General features: G+C 29.8%; 1 protein-coding gene across 2 annotated transcripts in view; it reads left to right on the top strand.

The window, feature by feature from the left end:
• LOC136969652 (uncharacterized) overlaps window positions 1-27,996 on the top strand; it is a 77,030-nt gene that overhangs the window by 35,779 nt on the left and 13,255 nt on the right. For both annotated transcript variants that reach the window (XM_067263935.1, XM_067263936.1), the window contains exons 4-7: window positions 2,509-2,577; window positions 12,085-13,068; window positions 18,168-18,457; window positions 24,485-24,620. In XM_067263935.1, coding sequence (XP_067120036.1) covers window positions 2,509-2,577; window positions 12,085-13,068; window positions 18,168-18,457; window positions 24,485-24,620 — 1,479 coding nt within the window. The remainder of the gene's footprint in view (window positions 1-2,508; window positions 2,578-12,084; window positions 13,069-18,167; window positions 18,458-24,484; window positions 24,621-27,996) is intronic.

Here is a 27,996-nt window from a genome sequence, read left to right as displayed (position 1 = left end):
GCATAACCTCAGTAAATGGAATAAGGCTGACAGAAGGTTGATAGTTGCTATCTTGCTTTCTTGGCATAAAGAGGAACCTTTTTTGGTTAAAATTGTTACAAGAAATGAAAAGTGGATCACATATGAAAATGTCATTTGAAAAAGACAATGGGTTGACAAAGATGATCAGCCAAAACCAGACCCCAAGCCCAGTATGCATGGAAGAAAAATTTTCTTGTGTGTATGGTGTCATCAAAGAATTATCCATTTTGAGTTGCTGCCACGCAATGAAACTGTTACTCACAAATATATACATATAACAGTTAGAGCAACTTTGACTAAAACTTCAAGAAAAGCATCCTGCACTTGTTAACAGAAAAAAGATCACTGTATTGCATGACAATGCAAGGCAGCAAAGATTACAAAAGAAAAAATTTTGGAGTTTGGCTGGTCTGTTTTGCCTCATCCACCATATTCACTGGACCTGGCACCAACAGATTTCCATCTTTTCTGAGCAATGCAGAATGCTTTACAAGAGCAATGCTTTCAAAATGATGACATGGTTCAGGAGTTTTTTATATACAAAACCACCTGAATTTTATGCAAGGGGAATTGACAAGTTTTCCAAAAAATGGCAAGAAGTCATCAATAATAACAGTGAATATGTATTAGATTAAAGTCTATTGTTGTACATTTTATTGACAAATAAATTTCAATTTAGAAAACAGAACTTATTTGTGACTCAACCCAATATCTCCAGACATTACTTCACATTTTGTTTGCATAAAATCAAATTGAAAAGTTTTGAAATAAGCTTCTAAACAAAGGATACAATATTGCTTTAGCAGTAATGTATTAAATTTTACAACTATTATAATTAAACTACATATCTATATTGAAAATCATCTCAGCACAAAAATAGCAAATTCACCAACACCTTCTTTGCTGAGAAAAACATATCTATGTTAAGTAAAGACAGCTGTTAAAGCCACATTAATTAAAACTTGTGCAGTATATATAAAGGCATTGCTGCAATTAATTTCATGTGTTAATCAAGTCTCACATTAATTAAGCAAGGGATACCTGTAGTTGTCATATGACCATGTAAGCTACATGACAACTATTAAAAGTACCTTAAATTTTCCAGGGTATCAAGAGATGCTAGAATACTTCTTAATTTCTTCAATGGAAGTATTTTATTCAGGTGAGAATGTTATTTTTCAACCATATCTTGCACCAGCTCATGCAGTGAAGTCAACCCAAACTTGGTTTAGAGGCAATAATATCATTTTACTAGACCTAAATCTTAGGAGAATAATGAAACGAAGATTGATGGAAGAAATGCTTCAACATTAAGGGTATTAAAACAAAAATTGAAAAAATTTGGTTCAACAATTTCTGATAATCATTAGGTCTAATGATTATCAGAAATTGATTGATTCAATGCTATGAACAATTCATGATTAATTAAAAACAAAGGTTATCCAACTAATTTTTAAATGAATTGTCAAATATCTTTTATAAAATATTAATACAATATCAATTATTCTGAAATAAACATGTGTATCCCAATTTTAAGATGATGAATATTTAAAAAGCATTTTCACATACAGGTTTTTTTAGAAATACAGTCAAATAACAGGTTAATTAGATATATAACAAATTATTAGCAGATATGACTTAAAATTATATAATTTTAATATTGAAAGTTACAAAAAACTGGAATTGTAAGATTATGACAACTTTTTGACTCAGAATTGTATATGAGTTCTGTTCTACATGATTCTAAACTAATAGTTCTCAAAGTGGGTGCTACTGCCCCCCTGTTGGCAGTGAATAAATGTAGGCAGCAAAAAAAAGCAAGTGGACAGCAGGGAGTGCTGGAGGCAGAGCACTGAATGGTAACCATAGGCAAGGGTTGGGGTCATTGACAACCTTTTCCTTTCCTCTGTTAAAATGAGCAAGAAGAAACATTGTGTTTAATGGTTTCCAGATGTGGAGAACAATATACTGTAAGGACAAAAAGTGTGTGGTTTATAGAGAAATTTCTCAAGAATATTTCCAAGCCTTTCTCGCACAAGGGAAAATGAGTTAGAGGATATTGGGGAATGTTGGGTATAAGTTTGTGGAATCAAGGGGGCAGTTGGCTCAGAAAAGTTTGGGAATCACTATTCTTAACTGTTAACAAGAGGATGGTCAGATTTTGACTGAAACTATTATGTTTAACAAAAAAAAAAATATTGGTTTCTCGAAATAAGAAATCATTTGATTTATTTGTAAAGAAAAAATTGTTCTTCCATAATTGGATATTAAACTGAATTTTTGTTTGATTAATCAGTTTCATGATTGCTTCATGAAAGTAAAAGTTGCATATTATTATCAAAATTAAAAATACTATATTTTGTTCAGAAATTTATTTAAAATATGATGTAAGCAAGTATAAGTCATAATTTACAGCTGATAGTATAGATATATTAATGATACTATTTGTTTTTCTTTTAATAAATTATACTATTATTTATTTTTTAGCACCAGGAAAATCACATAGATTGAAATTTGTAGCTGAACCATTACATGTCAGAAAAAAGAGATTACTTGGTAAGAATTTTAAGAAAATTTTTAGAAATCATTTTTAAAAGTTTTCAATCTTTTGTATTAGTAAATTAATATATTAAATGATTTTTAAAAAATCATGAATTATTTACAGTCGTCTCAGCTTAAAATGAACACCAATAAAAAGAATTATTGCATTAAAGCAAATTTTGCTGTTGTCCTGGCAAAATGCCATTGTCACAATGTTAATTTTCATCAGATAAACTGAACTGTAAATTACCTTCACAATCTCTAAGAAATAATGTATATCCAATAACGATTTTATTATTTATATCAAAGTAAAAAGCAAAGTGATAAAAGTTCTATTTTGAGTATAATAATTTTCTTCTCCTAGTAAGCAAAGACCAGTTTGAGCAATTCAAACATCTGGTTTTAGTGGACCATTCTATTATACCACCCTTTAAACACATGCTAGTTTGCATATTGGGTGCATACAGTGATGCCAGGTTTAGCCAAACCTGGCATCACTGTATGCACCCAATATGCAAACACCCAAAGAGTTTTTTACTCTTTTGGCACCAAAAGATATTTTCTACTTTTTCAAACATTCTTTAACAGGAAAAAATCATGAATTTCTTTTAGCTTTGTTTTGTTTAACCACTCTGATATGCAGCTTCAAACTTAAACAGCAAATGCCATCTCCTCCTCATTTTGTTTGATTTGAAAATCATTTAGATCATTAATTTATTTTACTTTATTTAGTAAATTAATTCAAAATATTATAATTTAAAGATTTCAATTGCCTATTAATCTTTAATTTCATAAGTTATATGATCTTGACACTGAAAATCATTAATATGCATTTTTAATCAAGCAAACTAATTACTGTTGTCACATACTGTGCAACACAAAAAGCAGGGTTAAACAAAATTAGGGTTCTAATCAAGCACAGGGCCTGAACTTATGGGGAAACAAAATACAACAATCCAAAATAACACTTATATTGTATAAGCAAAAATCCACAATAATAATTATTAGGTTGAACAGTAATATATATAAATAAACAACAGTGATTATAAACAAGAAGTTAGTAATAAATATATATTTCAAATATTCAAAACAAGTCAATATCAATTTATGTACAAGCAAAAAAAAATCAATCAATGAAAGAAATTTTTTTTCTAGCTCAGGACATTCAATTAATTAATTCTCCACCAATATCAAAAATAAAAAGCAAAGAATACACCTCTTAAGAGTTGATCGCTTTATCAAAAGAATCCCGGACAATTTGTTTCAAGAAAGGTCAATTTCGGGATCCACACACACCATTGAACAAGTGTGTCATCTTTTATCTGCTTACAAGTGTAATTTTTGCACTATCTGTTTCCATATTTAAGTGTTACAGGATCAGTCACTTTTGTAAATAAATATTCATTGGTCTTAATTTTGAATCTATATATATAATCAAGATGGGTTGATGATGATGATAAGCGCAGAGCCCAAACGGTTAGGAGTTGAAATTTGGTACACAGTTAGTGTACGTCACAAGAATGTACACTAAGAAGGGATTTTTCAAAATCCCCGGGGAGAGGGAAAGATTTAAGGCTTATCCTAAAGAACTCGGCTTCTACTGTACTATTTTAGATGCAATTTTTTGTTTTTAACTGCGTTTTAGTAGGGTACCATGTGGGGATGAAAGAAGTGTATTCCTTAACAATGGAAGTGTTAAGAGAAAGTGGTGTGCAAGATTTATAGGCGCAGATGTAGTTTTTTGTGTTTTTGTGGAAAATTGAACATATTTTTAGACCCTTCTAAAAATTCTCTAATTAGTCTGGAAACAGGGGGACCTAATTCTTGCATTCTGTGAAAATGGATAAGATTTGCTATAATGTAATAATCTTCGCTATCGTTACTTTTTGCCCAAGCAACACCGGACTTATCTGCTAGTTTAGTATACTTTGGGGTTTCTTGGGGGTTTCCATCCTTAAAACAAAAAAAGTCCCCAAGAAGAAAATAACAACTAAAAATAATGCCCGAAACATAAAATAATGATTGGACTTCGACTCCTTACACTGTTCCTCTAGTGATTCATATTAATGTGTGTTGACTGTATTTACTGCAAACTCAATAGTGAAGAAATTTGTTTTGATGTGAAAAATTTTAGAGAACAAGAACTAGAAAGATTATAAAATTTATCTATTACACATTTTTAAACTATTTGGTTTATTTGCAGTAATTTTTAGATATCTGATATTTTCAACAACAAAATTGAATTGAAAACAAAACATTTTTACACAAAAAAAATGTTTGAAATACAATGTACTTATGTACCATTTATCAGCATATTGCAAGTGTTATGTGCCATGCTTTTACATCATAATATGAAGGTGTTAAGTTATTCCTTATGAACTCTACTAAGATAGCTAGAATTAAGTTATTTTGGTCATACTTTGGTGTGATTTGGATAACCTGACTAGTACTAATCTGGTATGCAGGAGTCTGTATTTGGGTTCTATTCCAAGTAATTCTTTTTCAAACTATTTTAAAGTTATTAAAATACAGACTGTTTCTTGATTCATTGCAGAACATCAATTCTAGAGTCAATATTCTGCAATGAATCAAGTAACATCAAGTATGAAGCTTTTCAAGAAAACAAGAAAGTTATTGAGATAGTAGCACCATCTTTGTATGGCAGTATTTCTTCTAATCATTAACAAATCAATTAGCTAAATTTAAAAATTAATGTATGTTGTAATACATTAAGATACATTATCAGTATCTGTTTTATGGTAATTCAAACTGTTTGCAGTAATGTACAAAATTATGACACTATTTGAATAAAATCATTCTGGATATAGAGTGAGATGGTTTAAACCCTTTTGATAATAGTTGAATATACAAAAAAAAATGTAAAGAAAGGAAATAAATCTATGCTAATCAAAGTTCCAAAATGAACATTAATTTGAACAATGTTTTATATAGAAAATTTAAGGATAGGAACTAAATATAAAGCTATATTTATGGCTAGATTTTAAAATGATCAAAAGAAATATATTTCTTGACTTGATGTTGATGGAGATGCAATTTGATCCTCAAGGACTAGATTGTAGAATCTAGATGATGACTGAACTAGAGCCAAATTGATTTCCTCTTTCTCTTTTTTTTCTGTTACTTCTAATTATCTTTCAAAGCATTGTTTCAAATGCTTTAAAAAACAATTTGTTGGCCAATTTAAACTTGAATTGATCTTCTAAGAATATCCCAAAGATAGTCTTGGTTTTTATGATATGTCATCTAATAAGGACTAAATACAAGGTCTAACTCCTAGCCAAAATTTTCTTTCACTGTAAATAATGAGGAGTTGGAATTTCCACTTCTCAGAGCAGCCTACACATGTTTACAGAATGGTACAACTGCAGTTGGATTGTCATGCACGGTATAAGCAGTATAAAATTTTGATGTGTGTTCAAGCAGGATCAAGCAACAATGTGTCTTTAAATTTTATGTGAAAGATATGAAAGATAGGAAATTAACAACAAAATTTGGTAATATAATCTTATCCATGTTGCAAGTGTATAACTGATGTGTGGAGTTCAAAGCAGGAAGAATCACTACAGTGGAACCTAGTTAACTCAAATCAGTCAGATAAAAAAAAATTCAGACTTTGAGTTAAAAAGTTTAGAGTTATGGAGGTTCAGCTAAATAACAAGATTTTGTGCATTGGTTTATTAGTGATCCATAAAAAAAGCTATCTATATGATATTTCCATGGGTCTTGTTATGTAGAATTGTTGTATCAATATAAACATGTTGATGTTGTCCAGAAACTTGAATACACTTAACCAAATGGTTAAATAAGCTACTGAGAAATGTTTTCCCAAATGGTTGATCCGTTTACTCCTAAGTATTTAGTAAGGATTTTTTAAATTGTGATATTTTACACTTAGAATTGATCAATTTTTTATCACTAACATACTATTCTATGATTGTTATATTTGTAAAATTTTACTGCAAGATTAAAATTTTTACTTAGAATCAGACTAGAATTGTTTTTTTTTAATTAATTTATCAAAAATCCATTTATTTATTATATCAGCTAATTGGAGAAATTCATTAGCAATCAAATAAAACAAAAAAAAGGCAGGTTTGAATGGCAATTACATTATCTAGGCTACACATGCTGTCTGGAAGCCACCATTACATGACATGATTATTTTTTCTCATATGTGGCTCCCATGCTTTATAGAAAATTTCTGGTTAGTTTATTCACTAGATGAATGTTAATTATTTTATTTAAAATAAAATTTTGGAGATTTTATGAAAATACTGTATCAAAACTCCATTCAAGTTAAATAATTTGATGAATTTGAGTTACCGTATATTTCCGCAGATAAGACGACCTTCAGATAAGATGAGGTATAAATTTTCGTCAAAGTTTTATAGTTTTAGCATATATCTGTCCTATAAGATGATCCCCCCCCAAACTATTAATGGCCTATGAATTTAGTTTATATCAGCGATCATCTGGATAATAATACTGTATGGCGTATATGAAATTATGTCCTATTCATAATTTTTCAGATGAACAAATTTTATTTTCTGCCTTGCTATTGTTGCAAACGTTCGCACTGATTCGGGCATTCGGGTAATGACCTTGACTATTCACAAAAATGTCATATGGGTTATTCTATTTTGTGGACATGCCCTACTCTCTACTAGTAAATTACGGTTTGTCCGTTTTTGTATAATGGTTTTAATTTATATAAATTTCAATCTAATTTTTTCGTATCTGTCCTATAAGATGATCCCAGATTTTGGGGGCCTTTTTTATGATTCATCTATTGTCTTATCTGCAGAAATATATGGTAATTAGTTTAATTTAACATGTAAATCCCTATGCTAGAAAACTGGGTAAAGAAAATGATTTTGAGTAAATGTGATTTCAAGTTAACCAGGTTCCACTGTACTGTCAAAAAATTCATGATGCTAAAAAGACAATACTGACAGTGTTCTGGGACAATAAAAGGTGATATACAGGATGTAATGAAACTTTGTATCAATATTTTAAAGAAAGGTTCTGGGATCAAAAATAAATTTAAAATCCTCTATAAACATTTGTCAAATTTAACTGTTCTTGAGATCTGGTCTGCCAAAAAATGATACTTACTAGCACTAAAGTTGTCAACTTTTTAAAAGCAATTTTATATTTCATGATTCTGTGAATGGATTGAAGTGAGTAAATGTTGCCTAAGCAGGCCCTACTGTAATAAATGTAAGCAAAGCCTTATCCACTTTATGATTTTGCAGTATCCATCTGTTTTACAGTAAAAGAAATGGCTGTTAAATACAAGATTTTACTCTGGATTACCAGATGTCAATATTATTTTTATGTTAACTGCATGTGAAAATTTTTATATACTATATTAAAATTATCAAGCATTCCTAGTATCTTGGAAATAAATTAATAGATTTTATTATTTGAATTATTAATGCTATCATCATTATACTTTCTCTAAGGAAAGTACCAAATTTTGAAAAAAAAAAAAAAAAAAACATTTTAGATATGCATTAAATTTGCTTGTGATAAAAATAACAGCTTTCATATTTGTATTGCATCCCACACAGTTATTTAATCAATAATTGTTACCAGTAGAATTTTATTTTTGTGGATTCACCGGCATATAATCAGAGACTGGCATGTCAGTTAAACTACAACTAAAAAATAAAATTAACCAGACTAACAAAATTAGTTGTTAAACAAACGTTAAGAAAACATTCTTTCAAGTACAATAAAATAATAATAATGTAATTTTACTGACTTAAAATCAGGAAGAAAATTTTTTTCTTACAGTGCAACAAAACAATTAGTGGCTTATTCACTTTAGCTGTAGTAGTAGTTAGTCAGTTGTGGGCTTCACTGACAATTTTCTCATATCTTAAAAATAACACCTTCCTCTCAAATTTCACACAAAGCAGATATTAATAGATGTAAGTTGAGATAATTTACAAGTTTCTGAAATTTGATATGTTTATTTTCAGATTGAATTACAATAAAATAAACAAAAAAGTACTTTTGGCATTTCATGAATATTTTACATGATTAGAAAGAAGATAAAATGCAGAAATTAAACATATCATAGTTTTTGATTTAATGCTGACAGTTTCACAGTTTTAGAATAAAAACTAGTTTTTTTTTTTTTTACATGCTCTCTAAAGAGAGATGTACAGTACAACCTCACTTAAACTCCTCCTGACTGGATGCTGAAATTCAAGCTGCTGTGTGGGAATTAATCAGGAATAAACCAGAAATTTTTTTATGAATGGAATATGAAAATGGAATGAACATTTAAAAATTGTCACTTTAAATACAGTCAAACCTGTTTTTATGCGGTGGATAGGGACCGCATCAAAAAAGTCTCGCATAGAAAATAACTTGTTTTAAAATCATAGTCTTAGTCTCTAAGGAAATTACCTTCCTCTTCGCTTTGTTTTTGCCCTTATTCATTTTCAGGGATTATGTCTAAACATAAAATAAAAATCCTAAAATTTTATATCTAAATAGAAAAAATAATACAGTACATTTACCTTCAATTTACGCTTTGAAATGAATCTTATCTTAATGGTCCAGGAATGTGAAAGCACTTTGAAGGTTTAATTAACGTAATTAAAACAGACATAGAATTTATTGACAACAGATGTCAGCACTTGACTGCATCGTCTTGTCTATCGTCTGTTTTACATATTTTTGTCCAGGTGGTGTTTTGTTGACTTAAAAAGTAAATTATTTCATTTTTTGCATATTCATGCAATAATATTACTATAATAAGTTCATTTATGCTATAATAAGTTTATTTAGCTATAATAAGTCAACGTGAGACATGACAAAACGCATGAGACTAGTCGCCAACTATACTGCACAAATAAAACATTGCACAAAAAAAACCGCACAAATAAAAAATTGCATTAAAAAAATCGCACAAAAAAAGACCGCATAAAAACAGGTTTGACTGTAATGATTATGTTGAAAATGAATATGTATGAAAAAAATGATTTTTACTCATTTTTAAAACTAGTTACATTATTCTACTTTTTATTAACTAATTTTATAAAAATGGAGACCTTTATTATCTTATACTATCACTTTTTATACAATTAAAGTTTCTTTAATGTAAATAGAATACAGATTTAAAATTTATTTTGAAAGGCAATGTTTGATATATGTAAGTGGTAAATTTTTAAAGACTGCAAAAAATTTGAGGAATTATATATCATTTTATATCAGCTTCTTGTTTACAATAATGAAAGCATCATTCCAAAAGAAGCATTCAGAAAAAGTCAATGATGATAATATTTTCTCTCGTGATAACAAGTGTATGGTAACTTTTCATGAAAGAAATCATTCTCAACCATCAATGCTCTGTCCTAAAGGATGTTAGAATATTTATCTTATACAGTCTCACCTTGATTTACAGTGTATTTTTCAGAATGTAACCCTATTGTAAGTTGAAAATAAAAATAAATAAATAAATAAATAAAATAGGCTATATACAAAGTTATACAGTAGGTAATGTGTTTGAGCTGTCACAATCATTGCTAGCCCAAACTCGCAAGCAATTGCTATAACTGACATACTTAGATATTATCTTAAGTTTCTCACTGAGAGTAATAGCCTTTCTCTTTGTCTCACCAGTAGCAGAAGACACAGTGGGGCATTTTGCAAACAATGGATATACTGTAAAATACACAAAAAAACACTATAAGATCATACATGTAAAAGTCTAAAGAAAGATCACTAATGCATCAGTAGAATAGCTTAAATTCAAATTCTAACTATTTTTCCTGCGCTTCTATTTCACTTTTGTCGGCCATCATATGTGCGAAATATTGTATGTTGAAACATTGTAAGTCAAGGAGAGTGTGTACTCCATATAGTTTTGTTCAATTAAGAAGTTTTGGAAGGTCAAACATTCAAGTCTTAACAACAAAATACAGCATGTATTATCTAGTGATTTCAAGGTTAGCCTAAACAGTTTAATATACAGTAAGACCCTGATTTGATATAACGTGCAGTAATGCTAATTCGATATAACATGGTCTGCTCAAAGCCTAAAAAAAGCTCAAAATTTATGCTGATTTAAATTATCATGGCATTTCATTGATTTGTATATAATATGATTATTTACGAACACAAACCAATCAGCAAAAGGTGGCAATTCATCATAGCGCTGTACTTTCCTTGAATCTAGGTTTGTTTTGTGCAATTTTGGAAAAACTATAACATTGTGGATGCCGTAGGCAATATCAACTTCTCTTGGCAAGAATTAACTAATAAATGCATGAATGGAGTGTGGAAGAAGTTATGGTTATAGGTATCCAAGAATTCTCAACGAGAAGAGCATATTGCTGTATTGTTAGGTTGACCAAATCGTCAACTTAATCGATACAGAAGGACTAGGTGATATAGATGAGAAGGTATTGAGGAGTTACTGCAGGATTCTGGTGAAAGCCTTACCAACGATAACCTTCAAGAACTGGCAGAACAAGGAATTCACATAGAACTGGAAAATAGTGATTCTGAAAACAAATAATCCAGAAAATTTCTCTACAGATTTCCTTAGTAAAATTTTGGTAACAATAATCGAAATTGTTGATTAAGTTGTAGAGAATTGATCCAGATTTCAAAAGGAGTGCAAAAGCAAGACGAGGCATTTTGGATGTGATCTTCTGCTATTGACATTTGCTTAAGGGAGGAAAAGCAAGAAATGAAACTACACGACTTTATTGCAAAAAACAAGAATTTCAGAAAAGTCAGGTCTTTCATCACAAAAAATGAACTTTACATTTCTGTGTGCATATGTTTGTGTGTTGCTTAACAATTTCTTAATAAAATATTTCTAATATTAGTCATTGTTTGAAATTAATGATTTGATGTGAATTAACAATGAATTTCTGTTAGGAAATTATCCATCAAAAGATCTTTAAGTGTTTGATCTGACAGTGAAATGTAAAATATCTCAATGTTTAGTCAAAATTGGCATCCAAAATCTATTTGGATTCCTTGATCCTTATAGCATTTTTAGTTTCATTATTTTTAAATGGAGTTAATACTTTTTGAATTATTAAGAAATAATTTAAATTAATTTCTTGAATCAAATTTATCTGAAATAGCAGAATTGAACATTAAATTTTATTGTTAATTCTTTTTTTTCTAACAATATTAAAATTTAAAAAATTTTATTAAAGTATAGCAGTGTACACAGTTAATACATTTCCTTGGTCTACACAAACTTTTTACTAATTATATTCAATTAATAGTTTTGATTAAACAGTGTTTTTTAATCTGCTTAAATTTTATATTTTGTTAGAATTTTTCAGAACATTAATTAAAAATTTGCTCAATTGCAGTGAATTGTAGCTAAACAATAATAGTTTTAAAATGTGAATTATTTTTATTTGAGAGTGTGTATTTATAACATCATAATGTTATAAATACACACACTAAAAATTGTTATGTAGATTGAATTAAAGAATTTAAATTCTTATTATTTTGTAGAAGGAAATGCTAAGAAAAGAAGACAACTAAAACAAGAAAGAACAATGAAACGTAGTCGAATGAATAATGTAAAAGATTCCATCAAAACAAATTCTGGACAGAATAAATCCTTACAAGACACAGGAAAATCTAGATGTAATTATAATTTATCATTTAGGAGGGACCACTGTGATTCAAGAAGGAAAAGAAAAAATAAAATACAATCTGGACAAACAGATGGTGGTAATGTTGACAATGATGATGATGATGATGATGATAAATTATCAGATGAAGATACCAGTGAAATGCTAAATCCTATGAAAAAAAAATTAACTAAACATGATAAATCATATACAAAGTTAAAATCAAAAATTTCAAATGATGAATTAAATGGGGTTCTTAAAGATAAAAAATATTCAGTTTGTTTACAATCAAATAAAAAATTAAATTTGCAAGAAATTACGCCGCCTTCAAATAAAACAATTGAAGAGAATGGTAAGAAAAGAGGTAAAGGACAGAATAATCAGCATTCTCAGAATGATGTGTCTTGTGATAGTGGAACACAAATTGAAAACTGTGAGCAATTTGAAAGACAAAAATCAACAAGAACCCATATCAAAATTAATACAGAAGCATCATTACAAACAAATGAAGTTAATATCAGTATTTCTGATGATAGTGATTTAATTAAACAAAAAGAAGAGTATATTCAAAAATTTAAAGATGAAAAAAATTCAAAAACATATCAAGTAGATACTTTAGAACAGCCTCAACATGATCATTGCTATACTACTGTTTTAGGAAAACGGAGAGGCATTGAAACACTTCATTATGAACTCTCTTCATCAGAAGATGAAGATAATGCTAATGATATAATATCTGCAAATTTAAAAAGTGAATCACCTATTCATTTAATAATTTCAACTCCTTGTTTTCCATTTATATTTACACCTTTGCTTCCCAATATTTCACAAGTATTAGAAGTTAGTTCTGAAAATTTTAATGGTAAGTCATAAAATGTATTACTTTTTTAATTACTAGGTAGTAGCAATTTTATGTCTTTCTGCAGTTATTGCTATTTGCATATTTTTTTATTCCTTATACATTTCTTGTAAAATTTTATTGCTTGATTTTAACTTACAGCTATACAAAAGTCAATCTTTTTAAATTAAATTTTTACAGAATTTGAGATAATATTAAGCAAACTAAATAACATAAGTTTAACACCTAGTTTTGAAAATAAGCATGCACACAAAAACAAAAATATATTATGAAATTATGTTGTTATTATATTTAATTAGTATGTGTTCGTCTAAGGTACCTTTTTAAGGTACGTAAGTGTCAGCTTTTGTACATATACTGTCATCATAAAATATAAACTTGGGAAATGGGAAACATTTTGAATATTTTATGAAATATCTAGAGTAGGGTTTACCAAATGGTGGATTGTGGTCATACCTGGACTGCAAAAACACTTTTTTTTTCCTCAAAGTATTTTTTAAAATCAGTAAAAAATTAGCACAGTGTGTTAATGAATATAAAATGCTTGTTACAATTCAGTTTTTTAATTACCATGAAGTGCACAGAAAGTAATGAAATAGCAATAAACAGATTTTTTTCTATTGTAATCTGCCCCTTCAAAGAAACTTTTGTGCCAGTTGTACATACTATATTTTGTCTTGGTGTTGTGATAAAAGCTCTCTCACGTTTGTTACAGGATTATGAACCATCTTTGGAGTATTAGATTGCAATATAAATTAATTCTGTATTTGAGAGTGTCATTTTCTTTTTTGAATACAAAGCAGTATTTAAATTTGACATTCTGTCCACCTTCATGACCTACTATGAGAATCAGTTGTACCAATTATACTTCAAAGTTTCACCAAGTAGTTCAAAGTAAAAATGTCATTACTCGCACCAAAATTGAACTTTCATAAAATTATATTATGCTTTATTTTGTAATCTATTTATTTTTTTTGTACTACACTGTTGCAAAAAATCAACACACATTAGTGCCTACATGCAATAGTCAAATTCTTCACAATGAATAGTAGTAAAGAAATAAATTCATTACATTATCATAGTATAAGGATACATCATTGAAAAACAGTTTCGTCACAAATATTGCATGTTAGTAAGTTGTAAAGCAATCTCTGATATTGGTCAGTTTATTTTAATTGCCAGATTGAGTTTGTCACTTTCTGATTTGTAACAAAAACTGTTCTTTAATGATGTCTCCTTATGCTGTCATATTATAATAAAGTTTTTATTTTTTACTATCATTCCAACTATTGCATGCAAGCTTTAAGATACATCAATTTTTAGACAGTGTACAGGTACTCCTCACTTTATGACCTATCTGCTTAACAACCACTCGCACTTATGACCAATCGAGTTTTGACCTGCAATTCAGAGAATCCCCTTTCTCGGCTTGAGTGTCGGTCAGTGGCGTATGGTGACATGCACACTAAGCATACTATAATAGTCTTTTCATGAATATTGAAGTTTGTTGCATAATTTGTATAATTTTACAATGATCCTATATTCCTGGCGCAAGCTCCTCACTTATCGACCAATTCGCTTAACGACATAGTTGTCAGAACGGAATTTGGTCGTAAAGTGAGAAGTACCTGTATTTATAAAATTTTTTAAAAAGTTAGAATAAAAAGGTTTGTTTTAGCAATTTGACATCTTATTTATCAGGAATTCAATTTTTAATATACAAAGATAGAATAAAATGACTTTTTTTAATTAGTGCAGTTCTAAACTAAACTTCGTGTTGCTCATAAAATTTATTGGACTGTAGAGGTATGGCAAGTTTTTAAAATGAACCTTTTATCAAAATTGGTAACCATGAGTCTAGAACATCTATTGACAAAGTCTACACAGTATAAGGCATTGAGCATTGAGTAAATTGATTATTGTGTTACTTTGGAAGAACAAGTACTGTATATGTATTGTATATCTGCTCTAGCATTCTAGTATTTCGATGTTACATTCCTTAATTAATAAAAGGTAATGAGATATAACATTGGAATCACATGCCCATTGACTAATGCATTGGAGTCTATTTTCTTGTCTGCTAATGGCTGTGTAGTGTTTGTTGACTCTCTTGTCTCTGTTGCAACAGGGAAATTGATATAATAATAGTAGTCAGAATTTTTAAGTATATAATATAGACACCTGTTTCATTGTCAATTCTGTGCATGTCTTTATTTCTTCTTAAAATGTGCATCATTGATAGAATTTCTTTACTATAAATTTGTGAAAAGAATCCCAGGTGTATGGGTCTTAATAGTTTATACATAGGGTAACCAGTAATTGTTATGTGGTATAGATTTGTTTTGTTAGCGTTGGTAAAGTTTGATATGTAATCAGTTAATAAAGATGTAAGCTTGTCAGTTTATTTCTCAGGAAAATCATGGTTAACTGCAATGTTTTGTAATTCTTCATTTTTGTCTTCTATAAGTTAGAGTTATATGATTGCTCTTTTTATAAGGAAATGTGGTGTTGCTAGTTTATAAGAATTTTGTTGTAGGATTTCCATTGTATAAACAACTCTGCAGAAGTGCATTAGCAAAATACTTTTGTGGCAAATTTTCATTTATTTTTGAAATGTATGTCTTAGTAGTTGATCAGCAAATTTAAAATGTTCAGATTGTAGTTTTATTCCCACTATATTATTTTTATTGATATTATTATTATGTAGGGTGTAGTGAGTTATACTCAGTTGACACTGCTATGCCGGACCAGAGTCAAGGCATAGCAACCAAACAAAACAAAAATTAAGTAAGTGTGTCAGTGTGTGTGTATCTGTATTCTGGAATTTCTTAATAATATGACATGTATTCAACATAGTGGCTTTCTGCAGTGTGATGTATATGTTTCTATTCAATTTTAATGTTTCGAGGCTTTTGTGTAGGTGTGTGGTATGACACCTGTAGAGGAGAAAATGACAGATTTGATAAGCACCCTATTGATGCCTTATTTCCTGAGTGAGTGCCGTGTACTTGCTGATTTTTTTCAGTGCATTTGTTTTGTATATTGTGAGTGCTTGGAATGGATATGTCTACAATGTATGGGATTTTATTGTTTAGTAAATATAAAATATAATTATGACATACAAAGATAAAAAAACTTTGCTTTTGTCTTTCTTTATCGCCGTTCACTCCATCGGCAGTCCTTAGACGATTCACATAATCTCGGAGATGACCTTTCCTTTGAGGCTACAGCCTCCGCAGAACAAATGTAAAATCAGGTAACAGCGTCATCTGGTGTTATCGCCACATTCATAATATTACACTTTTAAAGTAAAGAATTAATAAAAATTCGTGAACGGCGATAAAGAAAGACAAAAGCAAAGTTTTTTTATCTTTGTATGTCATAATTATATTTTATATTTACTAAATGTAATTAACGCCGGCCACGAATTTTTATTAATTCTTTACTTTAAAAGTGTAATATTATGAATGTGGCGATAACACCAGATGACGCTGTTACCTGATTTTACATTTGTTCTGCGGAGGCTGTAGCCTCAAAGGAAAGGTCGTCTCCGAGATTATGTGAATCGTCTAAGGACTGCCGATGGAGTGAATGGCGATAAAGAAAGACAAAAGCAAAGTTTTTTTATCTTTGTATGTCATAATTATATTTTATATTTACTAAATGTAATTAACGCCGGCCACGAATTTTTATTAATTCTTTACTTTAAAAGGATTTTATTGTGTTTGTCAATGAGTGTGATGTCTGGTCTGTTGTGGTAAATTGTTTTATCTGTGGTTATGGCTCTGTCAGTACATTTTGTGTATGTTGTTTTCCAATACTGTCTGTGGGATGTATTTGTAGTTTTGGTTTGTGGATGTCTAATAATTTGTGTTTGCAAGCTCTTGGTGTATTATATTTGCTACTTGATTATGTCTGTGCCAAGAGCTTGCAATCAGAAGTGATGTGTTGTATAGTTTCTGGCATGATGTGACATTTTCTGCATGTGTCATTTGAGTGTTGTATGTTTGAATATGTTTTCTGTAGTTTTTAGTATTTATGACCTGATCCTGTACGGCAATCACGAATCCTTCCGTCTTCCCAAAGAGGCATCTCCGAGCTAACCAGCTGTTTGACACAGTTTTGTCAACAAAATCCTGGGCCAGATCGTAAGGATGCCTGCCATGAAGTGTCTTTTAAGCTCACAATTGCTTAATGGTGTTTATGCTTTTTATATGTTAGGAGTGTGAATTTAATGGTGTGTTGTTGTCATCATCATCATCAATATCTTTTAAGAATAATTCTAAGCATTCATCAGAGTGTCAAATGCTAAAAAAAGTTATCAAAATAGTGGCAAAACATTTTTGTGTGTTTTTATAACTGGCTTCTCTATCCAAGAGACAACTATCTTTGCAAAATCCCTGTAAACTGGATACTCCATGGGAATTTCTGAGCTTCCATTTCCATTTAAAGTTGTCTTTCCAGGAAAAGTAGGAGTTGAATAAAAAGAGTTTCAAGTAATCTGAAGCTAATTTATATGCAGCACCACTTAAGTTGCAGTCCTGGTGATAGAGTTGCTTCAATTTTAATAGATGGAATCAGATTAACATAATCACATATTATGAGTGTTTCTTCTTCTGTTATATCCATGTCAGAGATGATGAACTAAAGCTGGACTAGGCAAAGATCAAAACATGTTCCTTTTTTTAGTTAAATTCTTGATTGCCTTAAAGTATCTGTCTTTTTCTCTTTTTTTCAACTTTAAAACTTGATATAATATCATAAAAGACTTTTCTAAAATTGTAACTAGAATATCCAGTTGACAGTGTAGATTATTTTAATAATATCTAGAATCAAAGTGTATTTAGTTAGTTTATTTTATTATATCAATTGGCAACTTTAATACTTAACTAAGAATGATATTGGTCACAAAGTTATATTGGCTTATTCCAACTGGAATGAAATAATTGTTACAAATTGATCTTCTAATTAGAATACATGATATTTATACAATATTAGATTAGCAATTAGATTTCACATTATTATTTTTTTTAATTATAATCATATTACTTCATATAAAAAAAAGAAAAAATTTATGATTTGAAATTGAATTTTTCTTATAGATGATAACTCAAAACAAATGGTAAAAATGTCATGCGCACAAGATACTGAAGAGAGTTCTTCATCAGTTATCCAGAAACCTAAACAAACTCGTATACGTAGAATTAATAGGATTATTATTGCTGAAGAATTGAAATCAGATTCAGAAGAGGACAGTGAAAATATACCATCACTTGTTTCAGATAAAATTTCTACTATTGTTGAACATAAGGATTCTACAGATAAAGAAAAACAGACAACATCTGACAATTCAAAAAATCATAATATTGAAGGAACTCCTGAATGGGAAAAGGTATTTCAATTATTTATGAAAATAAGTTTATTTTTCAATATTTTAATGGAAAATTCATTTATAAAAAATAATAAAATCAATAAATTACAATAACAAGTGTAAAGATAAAAATATTTTTCAATTAGACAAAAGTAAATGAAATTTATTAATTAAAAATTAAAATTTTTTATTAATGATTTTGGCAAAATATTTGTTAAAACTTTAAAACAAATATTTTGCCAAAAAATCATGGTATTTGTTACTTTAATATTAGTGTTGTTCTTAAATCTATATTAATATATTTATGAAGTTTGATTACATATACAAACCAACTTTTGTGAGTTAAAAAATGCTCCAAAGTGAGCAAGTAAGCTTTAATGAGTTTAAAAGCTGTCCATTTTTAATGATACCTTTAAAAAAGAAATGTATTAAGAAATGTTTATTATCTTATTGCTAGCACGTTTTTATCTCTTTACAGTGGAAATATAGTCATGCAAAATTCTCAAAGAATAAACTTTCTCTGACTCTCAAGAATCTTCTCTTTCCATGATGTGTTTCACCATGAATTACAGCACAGCTTTTTAGTACCTTCCTTAAAAGTTATGAAAGTCCATTCTATAATGTTTTTCATCTAGTTCCCCTTTTTTTCTTTCTTTTTGCCTTTTCCCTTCAAGTATCACTTCTAGAAGTAACTTTTGTAGGCTTATATGTCCAAAATAGCCAACTTTTTCTTCTCCTTTATTACTTTCTTAGACTTCTTTTTTGCTATTTTTAATAGTTTGATATATTATTTATTTCTTTTTGTCCAAGGAACCTCTAACATTCTTCTCAGAAATCACATTTCAAAGGCTTTTATATTCTCATTTCCTTTTGTTACTGTCCAAGTCTTCATTCTATATAGTAGTATTGAATAAATATAAAACATTTGCATAATCCAGATTCAACAAAACATTTGCCAAATTTTAAATTGTCTTGGATTTGCAGTCTTAATCTTCTTTTTAATGTTTAAGTTTTTAGTGATGAGCAAGGGGAGTTTTATATTGATGAAATCTTTTTAATAATTTCTGTTTTTAGGATTTCTTTATCAAATTTACTATCATCATTAATTAGAAGTTTTAAGTAATATAATGCTTGTATAAGGAGGACATTGATCATCTTCATATCATCTTCATGATCATCTTCTACATATGCCATTTCAGTCTTTAAAGCACTTGGAGGTGGTATATTAAGCCTATTTACATCTCCTCTGTCTGCCATATCTGAAGAAGTAATTGAATGACTATCCACAGATATGCCTAATAGAGGCCATGTCCCAGGATAAAATTTAGCAGAATCAAATAACTTAGTTTATTTACTCTTTGAAAATTCAAATGTGTATCAAAAGAGTAATCAATTATCATCAGTTATTTCAATTAATTATTATTTATTTATTACATTAAATAATTCCAAACGTATCTATGATTGATTACGTGGTTTTTTAACAGTGTCGCCTAAAAATAATTCGCTTGAGAGTTTTATAATTGAAAGTTTCTTGAATTGAGAGACTTTGTCTTCCCATAATGGTTAAGCTGTAATGGTGACTGGTAATACAAAAATTCTTTGTTTACTGTGGTACTTGCTAGCATTATTTTTTATTGAAATTATTAATTTTATTTTTTATTTAATTAACTCATTGCACAATAAAAAGCATCTAGGATTAATTAAGAGGCACGTATCTCAAATTTTTTAAAGTGGTGCTGAAAATACTCTTAATTTTTTTTAAGTGTAATAAAATATGATTGTTGCATAGATAAAAGAATTACCTGCACAACTTTAAATGTAACATTAAATTATAGAAATTAAATATAACAATTATTTTTCAAATTTGTTTCTTAAGAAGAAAAATTGTTTAGACAAATTTTTATAAAATTAATTTGTTTCCCTTTCTTTTTTTTTTCTTTACTGCTACTGGCATATTTATCAATTACTTCAACACTTAAGTCCATATGCCCTGATATCAAGACCATTCCTACCAGAGAAAGTTTAGAAAGTGTTTGCTAAATATCTTTTCAGTTTTCTTAAATAGGAAGACTTCTTTCAGCTGTTGTTGCAGAAATAAGAAAAAGCAGTTGACATCTTGAGCAAACCTTTAGATATTAGGAAATGTTTGTCACAAAAAGCATTTTAGTATATTCTCAGAAAATGACAGTAGTATCACTGCTAAACCCTTAGATTTCCGATAAGATATGAATACACAAAATGAATGAATGTTTTCAATCTTAACCAAGATATCTTCAGGTTCTTGGATCTCTATTGTTCCAAATATGGAATGCCAAGATTTCGAACATTTTGAATACAAATTAATTTTAACCAGTATGGAATTAAGAACGAAGATTTGAATTAATGTATAGACAAAAGTCCCTTATATCTGTATATTAATGAAGGAGCTCACTGTTATGAGAATAATATGTAATTATTAATGGAGATGCTCTTCACATGTGTATCCTTTCAATATCTAGCGTCACAGTTTCAAGTGGGGGTTAATCCCCTGGATTTCCTAATCGAAACAGTGTCGCACGGACCGATGTATACGCCTGACTCAACAAAATTCCCACTTAAAACTGTGATGCCAGATATTGAAAGGTTGGTCTCTGGCATGGATGAAGTGCATAAGGAATACTACAGATGGAGAGCCACCATGGAAATATGCTCTATCAACCACAAAACACAAAGAGGGAATATTTGGAGACAAGTAAGAAGGAGTAGGAAGTAGCTAGTGGATGAGCAAGTTGTTTTACTGAGAGATGATAAAAGCAGAATACTAGTTCTACTCAAGGAGGCAACATACAAGACAATGAAGTGGCAATACATCGTAGACACAGACTGTGAACCAGTTGAAGAGTGTTATGAGAATAAGCTACAGGCTTGAGTTGTGTGGTTTACAAGTACGCCTCTTGCCAAGACGCAGGGCCTAAACAAGGCAGTGGTGGCTTCACTGGACACACCCAGACTCTCTGCTTTTGCAAAAACACACAAACCTACACCTTCCCTCAGACCAATCCTAGACAAAGCAAGACCTCCCACTAAGATTCTGGAGAACAAGGTACACCATATAGTAGTGGAACATCTGAAAGATTATGCCTTATGGTGAAGAACTCAAAAGAGATGATAGACACATTGTGGCGAACACCGATAACAGAGAATGACCACATCTCTGTACTTGATTTTGAGGCAATATATCTATCCATTAAACTGCAACCCTGCTTCTGCACTCTTAGAGACATCTTACTGGCCAAGTATAGCTTATCGGCACAATGCAAACAAGTCCTTGAGCTTATGCACCTCATGTGCTACAACTCGATATTTAGGTTTGACAACACAACATACCTGCAATAAAGGGGAGTACCCATGGGGGAACCCCCTTTTGGGCAACTTATGTGAATTAGTACTGCGACAGTTAGAGAGAGAGGTCATCCCCAGATTTACACCTGAAATCATTATATACTGGAGGTACATAGATGATGTTATTGTCATCTGGAAAAAGGAGCAGAATGTCAACGATTTTTTAGACAGCATGAATGACAACCCATATGGCCTCACCCTCAAACTAGATCAGTTGTCAACAACCAGTGTGCATTTTTTAGACATTACCATTCAGCTCAGCAAAGGCGAGATAGAGACAAGGGTGTACTACAAACCCAGCTTCTTGCCATTATACATACCGGCAAACTCTGAGGACTCGTACCTGTAAGATTGTGGCATTCCGGGCATTAACAAATTGGGCATTTACTCACAACTCTAGATGGGATGATACGGTCAAGGAACTTAGACACCTAGAGGACATTGCCTCAGATCATGGGTACAAAAGAGACCTAATTCGTGGTTTAGCTCATGACTTCTGTAGGCTACACATGGGGTGATGCACCTCTACAGACTAGGGGGGCTCAACAGGATTCCTGATCAGGACCCTAATGCAAGACGCACAGTCATAGAGTACAACAAAAACCTGCATTCCTTATACAGGGAAATAACACAAAAGAAGGGCACCAAATTGGCATACACAAGGATGCAAACAATTTACTTGCTACTGAGGAATGCGAAGGACATGCCAAGTAATTTGAGTGCACCAGGGGTGTACAGTCCCAATTAGGGACCACAGGTTTCAGAGAAATTTGGTCTACATTGGATTGACAAAATGTTCTGTACAGAAAAGAATCATGGAACACAAATATCATTGAAAAAAGAAGGCACACCACTGCCCTGTCAACATATGCCACAGACCCCAATGTGTGGGCTGACTTACAAAACACCAGTCTCATAAGAAAATCATTCCAGACAAACCACATCAGGGCCCTGGAAACCCTCAAAATTTACAAAGCAAGCAGGTCGGGGAATTGTATAAATTTCAAAGACAATAAACACAATGTCGTATATTTGGCGATACACATGTGAAGAGCATCTCCATTAATAATTACGTATTATTCCCATAAGGGTGAGCTTCTGCATTAATATACAGATATGGGAGACTTTTTCTATACATTAATTCAAATCTTTGTTCTTAATTCCATACTGGTTAAAATTAATTTGTATTCAAAATGTTCGAAATCTTGACATTCCATACTTGGAACAATAGAGATCCAAGAACCTGAAGATGATCTTGGTTAAGATCGAAAATGTTCGTTCATTTTGTGTATTCGTATCTTACCAGAAATCTAAGGGTTTAGCAGTGATACTTATATGTATCAGCAGATACTATTCTGCTGTACAGTTTGTATAAAATACCATGTTTACTCAAATAATTTTCACCCTTAAGAAATCCTGTGCATCTCATTTTTTAAGATTTAAAAAATCTTTATCAGTTTAATTTATTACATATTTACAAATTTTGCTAATTTATGGTTGTAATACAATAGCAAATTTCACTCTTGCTGTTTTGTAGTATTCAATATGGCAGCACTCAGTTTACAAGTCTACATGGTATTAAAAGATAAAAATTCCAAGAGAAAAGTAATTTATATGATAAACATAAATTATCTGCAATTGTATTAATGTATTTTATAATGAATCAACTTATTAATTACATGAAAGTAAGACTTCTTTATGTTGTATAATTTGAATTGAATTAGAAAAACTGCTAATAGACCAGGAGCTTAAACTAACAGTAAAAAATATTGAAGAATACTTTGTCTTCATAATCCATTGTTTCAGTCACCATTTACAGTTTAGAATACATAAAAGTTCACTTACAGAGACAACCTTTTATTTGTTTTTTAATGAACTATTTGTCTTAATTTATGGTATTTGTCACCAGAAGATGTTTTTTTTTCTTTTTACCAATTTACATGATTTTGCAGAGGCATAGTCTCAAATAAAAGATCATCTCTGTAAGTGAACTTTTATGTATTTTGAATCATCAATGGTGACTGTGGAATGACAGATTATGAAGACAAAAAAAACTTTTTTGTATTTTTTCAATATTTTACTATGTAAATTACTGTCAGCCATTTTTAAAAATTAAACTAAGAGGTAATATAGCTATATAAAGAAGATTATTTACTGTCAGTCTTAGTTTTACTTTATTTATCCTCATTTTCACAAAATTAGTTGCACCAAAACATTTAATATTACTTGTAGCTATTGGCAGTATTTATCACTAGAATAGTAAGCAAAATGCATAGTAACTGGAAACTCCCTGAACTTTGCAGATGGTGTGACCATATTTGTTTCAAATAAACTTTGCACTCAAATAAATGGTTTCTTGTGAAGTTTTGGAAAAAAGTGTGCAGATTGTTTGAGTAAATACAATACTATTAGTTACACAATAATCATGGTTTAGAAAATCTTTTTGAATAAATATAATTAAATTAAAATAGAAATTAAAAAGCTTAATATTGAAAAAGATGCTTCTGTAATGTTCTTGCACATCTCCTAAATTTGTGCCTATTATTTTGGAATAATTATACTGATTTTTTAGTTTAATTTGTCTTATTTAAAGAAAGTATTTACTTTTTCAAATATAATTTTTGAAATTATTTGTTTACTGCATAATTAATATTGCTTTTTATATAGAAATTAGCTTTGAAATGTATTAGGGCCTTGCGTTATAAGAAAAAAGAAGACCGTGGTCCTTTACAGTGCAGAATATGTAAAGATAAAAAGTTTACTGCTCAAGCTACATTGATGTATCATTACAGAAGTCATGCTGGTAAGATTAAGTTGAATAATCTGTTGTTTAGTTCACTAAAAATGTCTTAAAAGTTCTTTGTAAACTTTTTAAAAATCTTAGAGTAAAAATTATTATAATAATAATTTATATTTGTACAGGATGAATTGTACACTATTTTAATTGATGAAATAATGTAATTGTTTTTAGTAATAATATAACAATTTTTCTTGTTTGATGATTACTTTTTGTTGTATATTTTAGGTCAATTTTGAAAGTTATTTTTATAGCAGTGAATATTATACTCATAGAATAGAAAACTAGCACTTTAATTATGTATATATTTTTAAATTCAAAATATTCCATAATTATGTTTTATAAAAAAAAGTTTTAGGTAGTAAAAAATTTTTCAAGACATATTGTTTCTTTTTTACATCCCCCTCTGGATCCACTACACTAAAAGTATAGAAAGTGAAATATCTATAAGAAACTAGGAGCCTATTGACAAAATCATGGCATTTTCTCTCTGTTTTTGGGCTGGGACATTTTCCCCCTTTCTACAGCTCTATTGATAGTTGGTCACAGATTGTACCTCACCAACATGCTGGTCATGCAGAGTTATCTGGATTTTCATCATGTTTTTAATACTTAAACAGGGACCAATTTACCATAGAAAGTCTTTTGGGAGTCACCCCCTTGGCAGATTGCTTATGTTTTGAATTGCCTTATTCTATCAATTCAGTTCAATTGTCATTGGATGTAATAAATTAGATGTAAACAATCATTACAGGTGGAAGTATAGACATACATAGTAATCTTGACTATATACAGCAAAATATCCATGTGGGCTGGCAATATAAAACACACTGTGATTTTGCCATGACAATATCATGTGAAAGACTCCATAGAAATCATTCAATGGTAATTTATAGTGCTTTAATGGTAACTATGGTCATAGTTTTAAACCAGATCATGTGAAAGCAGCCGTACACTCTCTGCAACCATATTACAAATACAGACTTATCTATGATTGAACCATAATCACAGATGACAAGTCATTTCTTTGATTGACAAACAAATCACATACATCCTCAAATATTCAAAACATACAAAATTTTTTGTTTTGGTATGTTAAGTACTCAAAACTTTCCCATGAAATAAAGTGCTTGATGGGAATGTATGGAGTACTTACTGTATCCGTAATCCTCTCTAGCACATGGTGTCATACCATATACACTATACAAAAGTCTACACCTAATGTTTCTACATTAGGTGTTAACAACAGAACATACATCACATTACAGAAAGCAACCATACTAAACATAGATTACACAGGAAATTCTTAAATACAGATACATACATGTGTAACACAAACACAATAACAGTTCTTTGTTTAGTTATGCCTTAATTTTAGTCTAGCATAACACTAAGCACTAATATCAACTAAGTAGCTATAATCCACTAATAATGTAAATGCTAGCATTTACATTATTAGTGTATTATAGCTACTTATTTATATTTATAATGTCAAATGTCAAAACAGATTTGAGATTTTATATGGTATAGTAAGAGGAAATTACCAGAAGTTTATCAGCTTTTATGATACAGGTGTCTATAATATCAATTAAACTATCATTTAATGTATAGAAAGAAGAAAGGTGAAAAGTAAAAACCTCAAACACATAAATACATGTCTGGTGGTTTCCAGAAAAATTGTGATGAAAAATATGTGCAAAATGAAAAGGATGCTTTTGTTTGTTTAAAAGGCACTTGTGGTAAGTTTAGACAAAGAAAAAGCTATTGGATGAGTTCATAATTGCAATTTAAAATTAACATAACTTACCCACAGTGGCACATAACTTCTCATACATTTTTAAATCAACTTCTAAGCATAGGTAACCATGATGGGTTATTCACAGATAATTTTGATTATTGTAATAAAAAGTTTAATTTTTAATAATATATCTAAAACACTGGAATCAAATATATATATATATAATATTAATTGAAAGAGGGTTTCAGTTTTTCCAACTTTGAGTTTTGAGTGTTCAGTTTTGAGTAAATGACTGGGGCTAAAAATACAGTTCAGTTATCAAATTATAGCTCTTACTCTGTGAATGATGCCACCAAAGAGAGATTTGAGAAAGGTGTAAAGGTTCAGGCACGGCAGAATGGCAAAGATACAATGTTAATTAAATTAAATTAATTTATATTGATATCATTCAATCTTTTGATTCTGTGCTTACAAATATTCTCTTATCAACCCTCAGAGAACACTGTGATCTTGACCCTACTCTCCATTTCTGGCTTAACAATTTCTTTGTACCTATAAAATTTTGCTGATTTTGAATTCCTTCATTTTGCCTCAGTCTGTGGTATTCAACAAGGTTCTGCATTAAGCAGTCTTTTTTTCACTTATAACAACAATATTTTTGATCAACTTAATTTTACTACTATTGCCTATGCCAACAATATTAAATTGATAAACTGCAATTCCTATGCTTTTCAAACAGATCTTATGTCTTCCCTTTTTGAATTCTCCAACCTTAAAATTAATGTAGATAAAACTGTCCCAATGTGCTTTTTCTTAAATCATAATACCTATTAACCTTCTTTTTACATAACAAACTTATTCAATTCGTTAACTCCTCTATCCTCTAATGATATTTGATGATAAACTTACTTTTAATGGGCACTTTGATAAAATAATAAAATATTTAGCTATTCATCAAGGCATATTAATGTATTTTTGTAAAACCATTTCATCTAAAATAATACTGCATTATCTTTTCTTTGCTTAAATTAATAATAACTTCAGGTCATTATTTGATTATTGTCTTCCAGTCTGGGCAATGGTTATGCCATCTCATTTTACTAAAATTTCTAAGCAATTTGATAAAATGTGTCTTCTTTTAAACAAACTTGCTAATGTCCTGTTTACATCCAATCCTGATGTTGCTAGGTCTAGATTTGGTCTTCCATCGCTTACTGATTGCATTAAATATTTTGATCATTTACTTTTTTACAAATACTTTAATGATTTCATTCACTCTAATTGGCTTTTCCTATGGATTTCTCAATGTTTAAACCATAATCGATCTTGCATTTTTACCCCTTCTTTTAGGCTAGCTCTTTCTGTTAGGTCTCATTTTTACTGGTCTCAAAACATTTGTAGTGTTGAACAGTTTTACATTTTGTCTTATTACATTTCAAACACACATGTAAATGCTTACTGTGTAATATGCAACCTTCTCTTGATCTGTAACATATTTTTTTATTTTATATGTAATTTTGTTTTATCTTATTGTGTTTTTCCATGAAATTGTTTGTTATATGTATATTTTTTTCTTTTGTTATTGCTTTTAAGGGTCTTTTTTATTATTATTATTTTTTTAATTTGGGAAAGGAAATAATGTCC

The sequence above is a fragment of the Centruroides vittatus genome, unplaced genomic scaffold (assembly GCF_030686945.1).
Source record: "Centruroides vittatus isolate TY-2023 unplaced genomic scaffold, ASM3068694v2 contig_18, whole genome shotgun sequence".
Lineage (NCBI taxonomy): Eukaryota > Metazoa > Arthropoda > Arachnida > Scorpiones > Buthidae > Centruroides > Centruroides vittatus.
The sequence above is the reverse complement of the archived record's forward strand: the minus strand, read 5'-3'. Positions and strand labels throughout refer to the sequence as shown.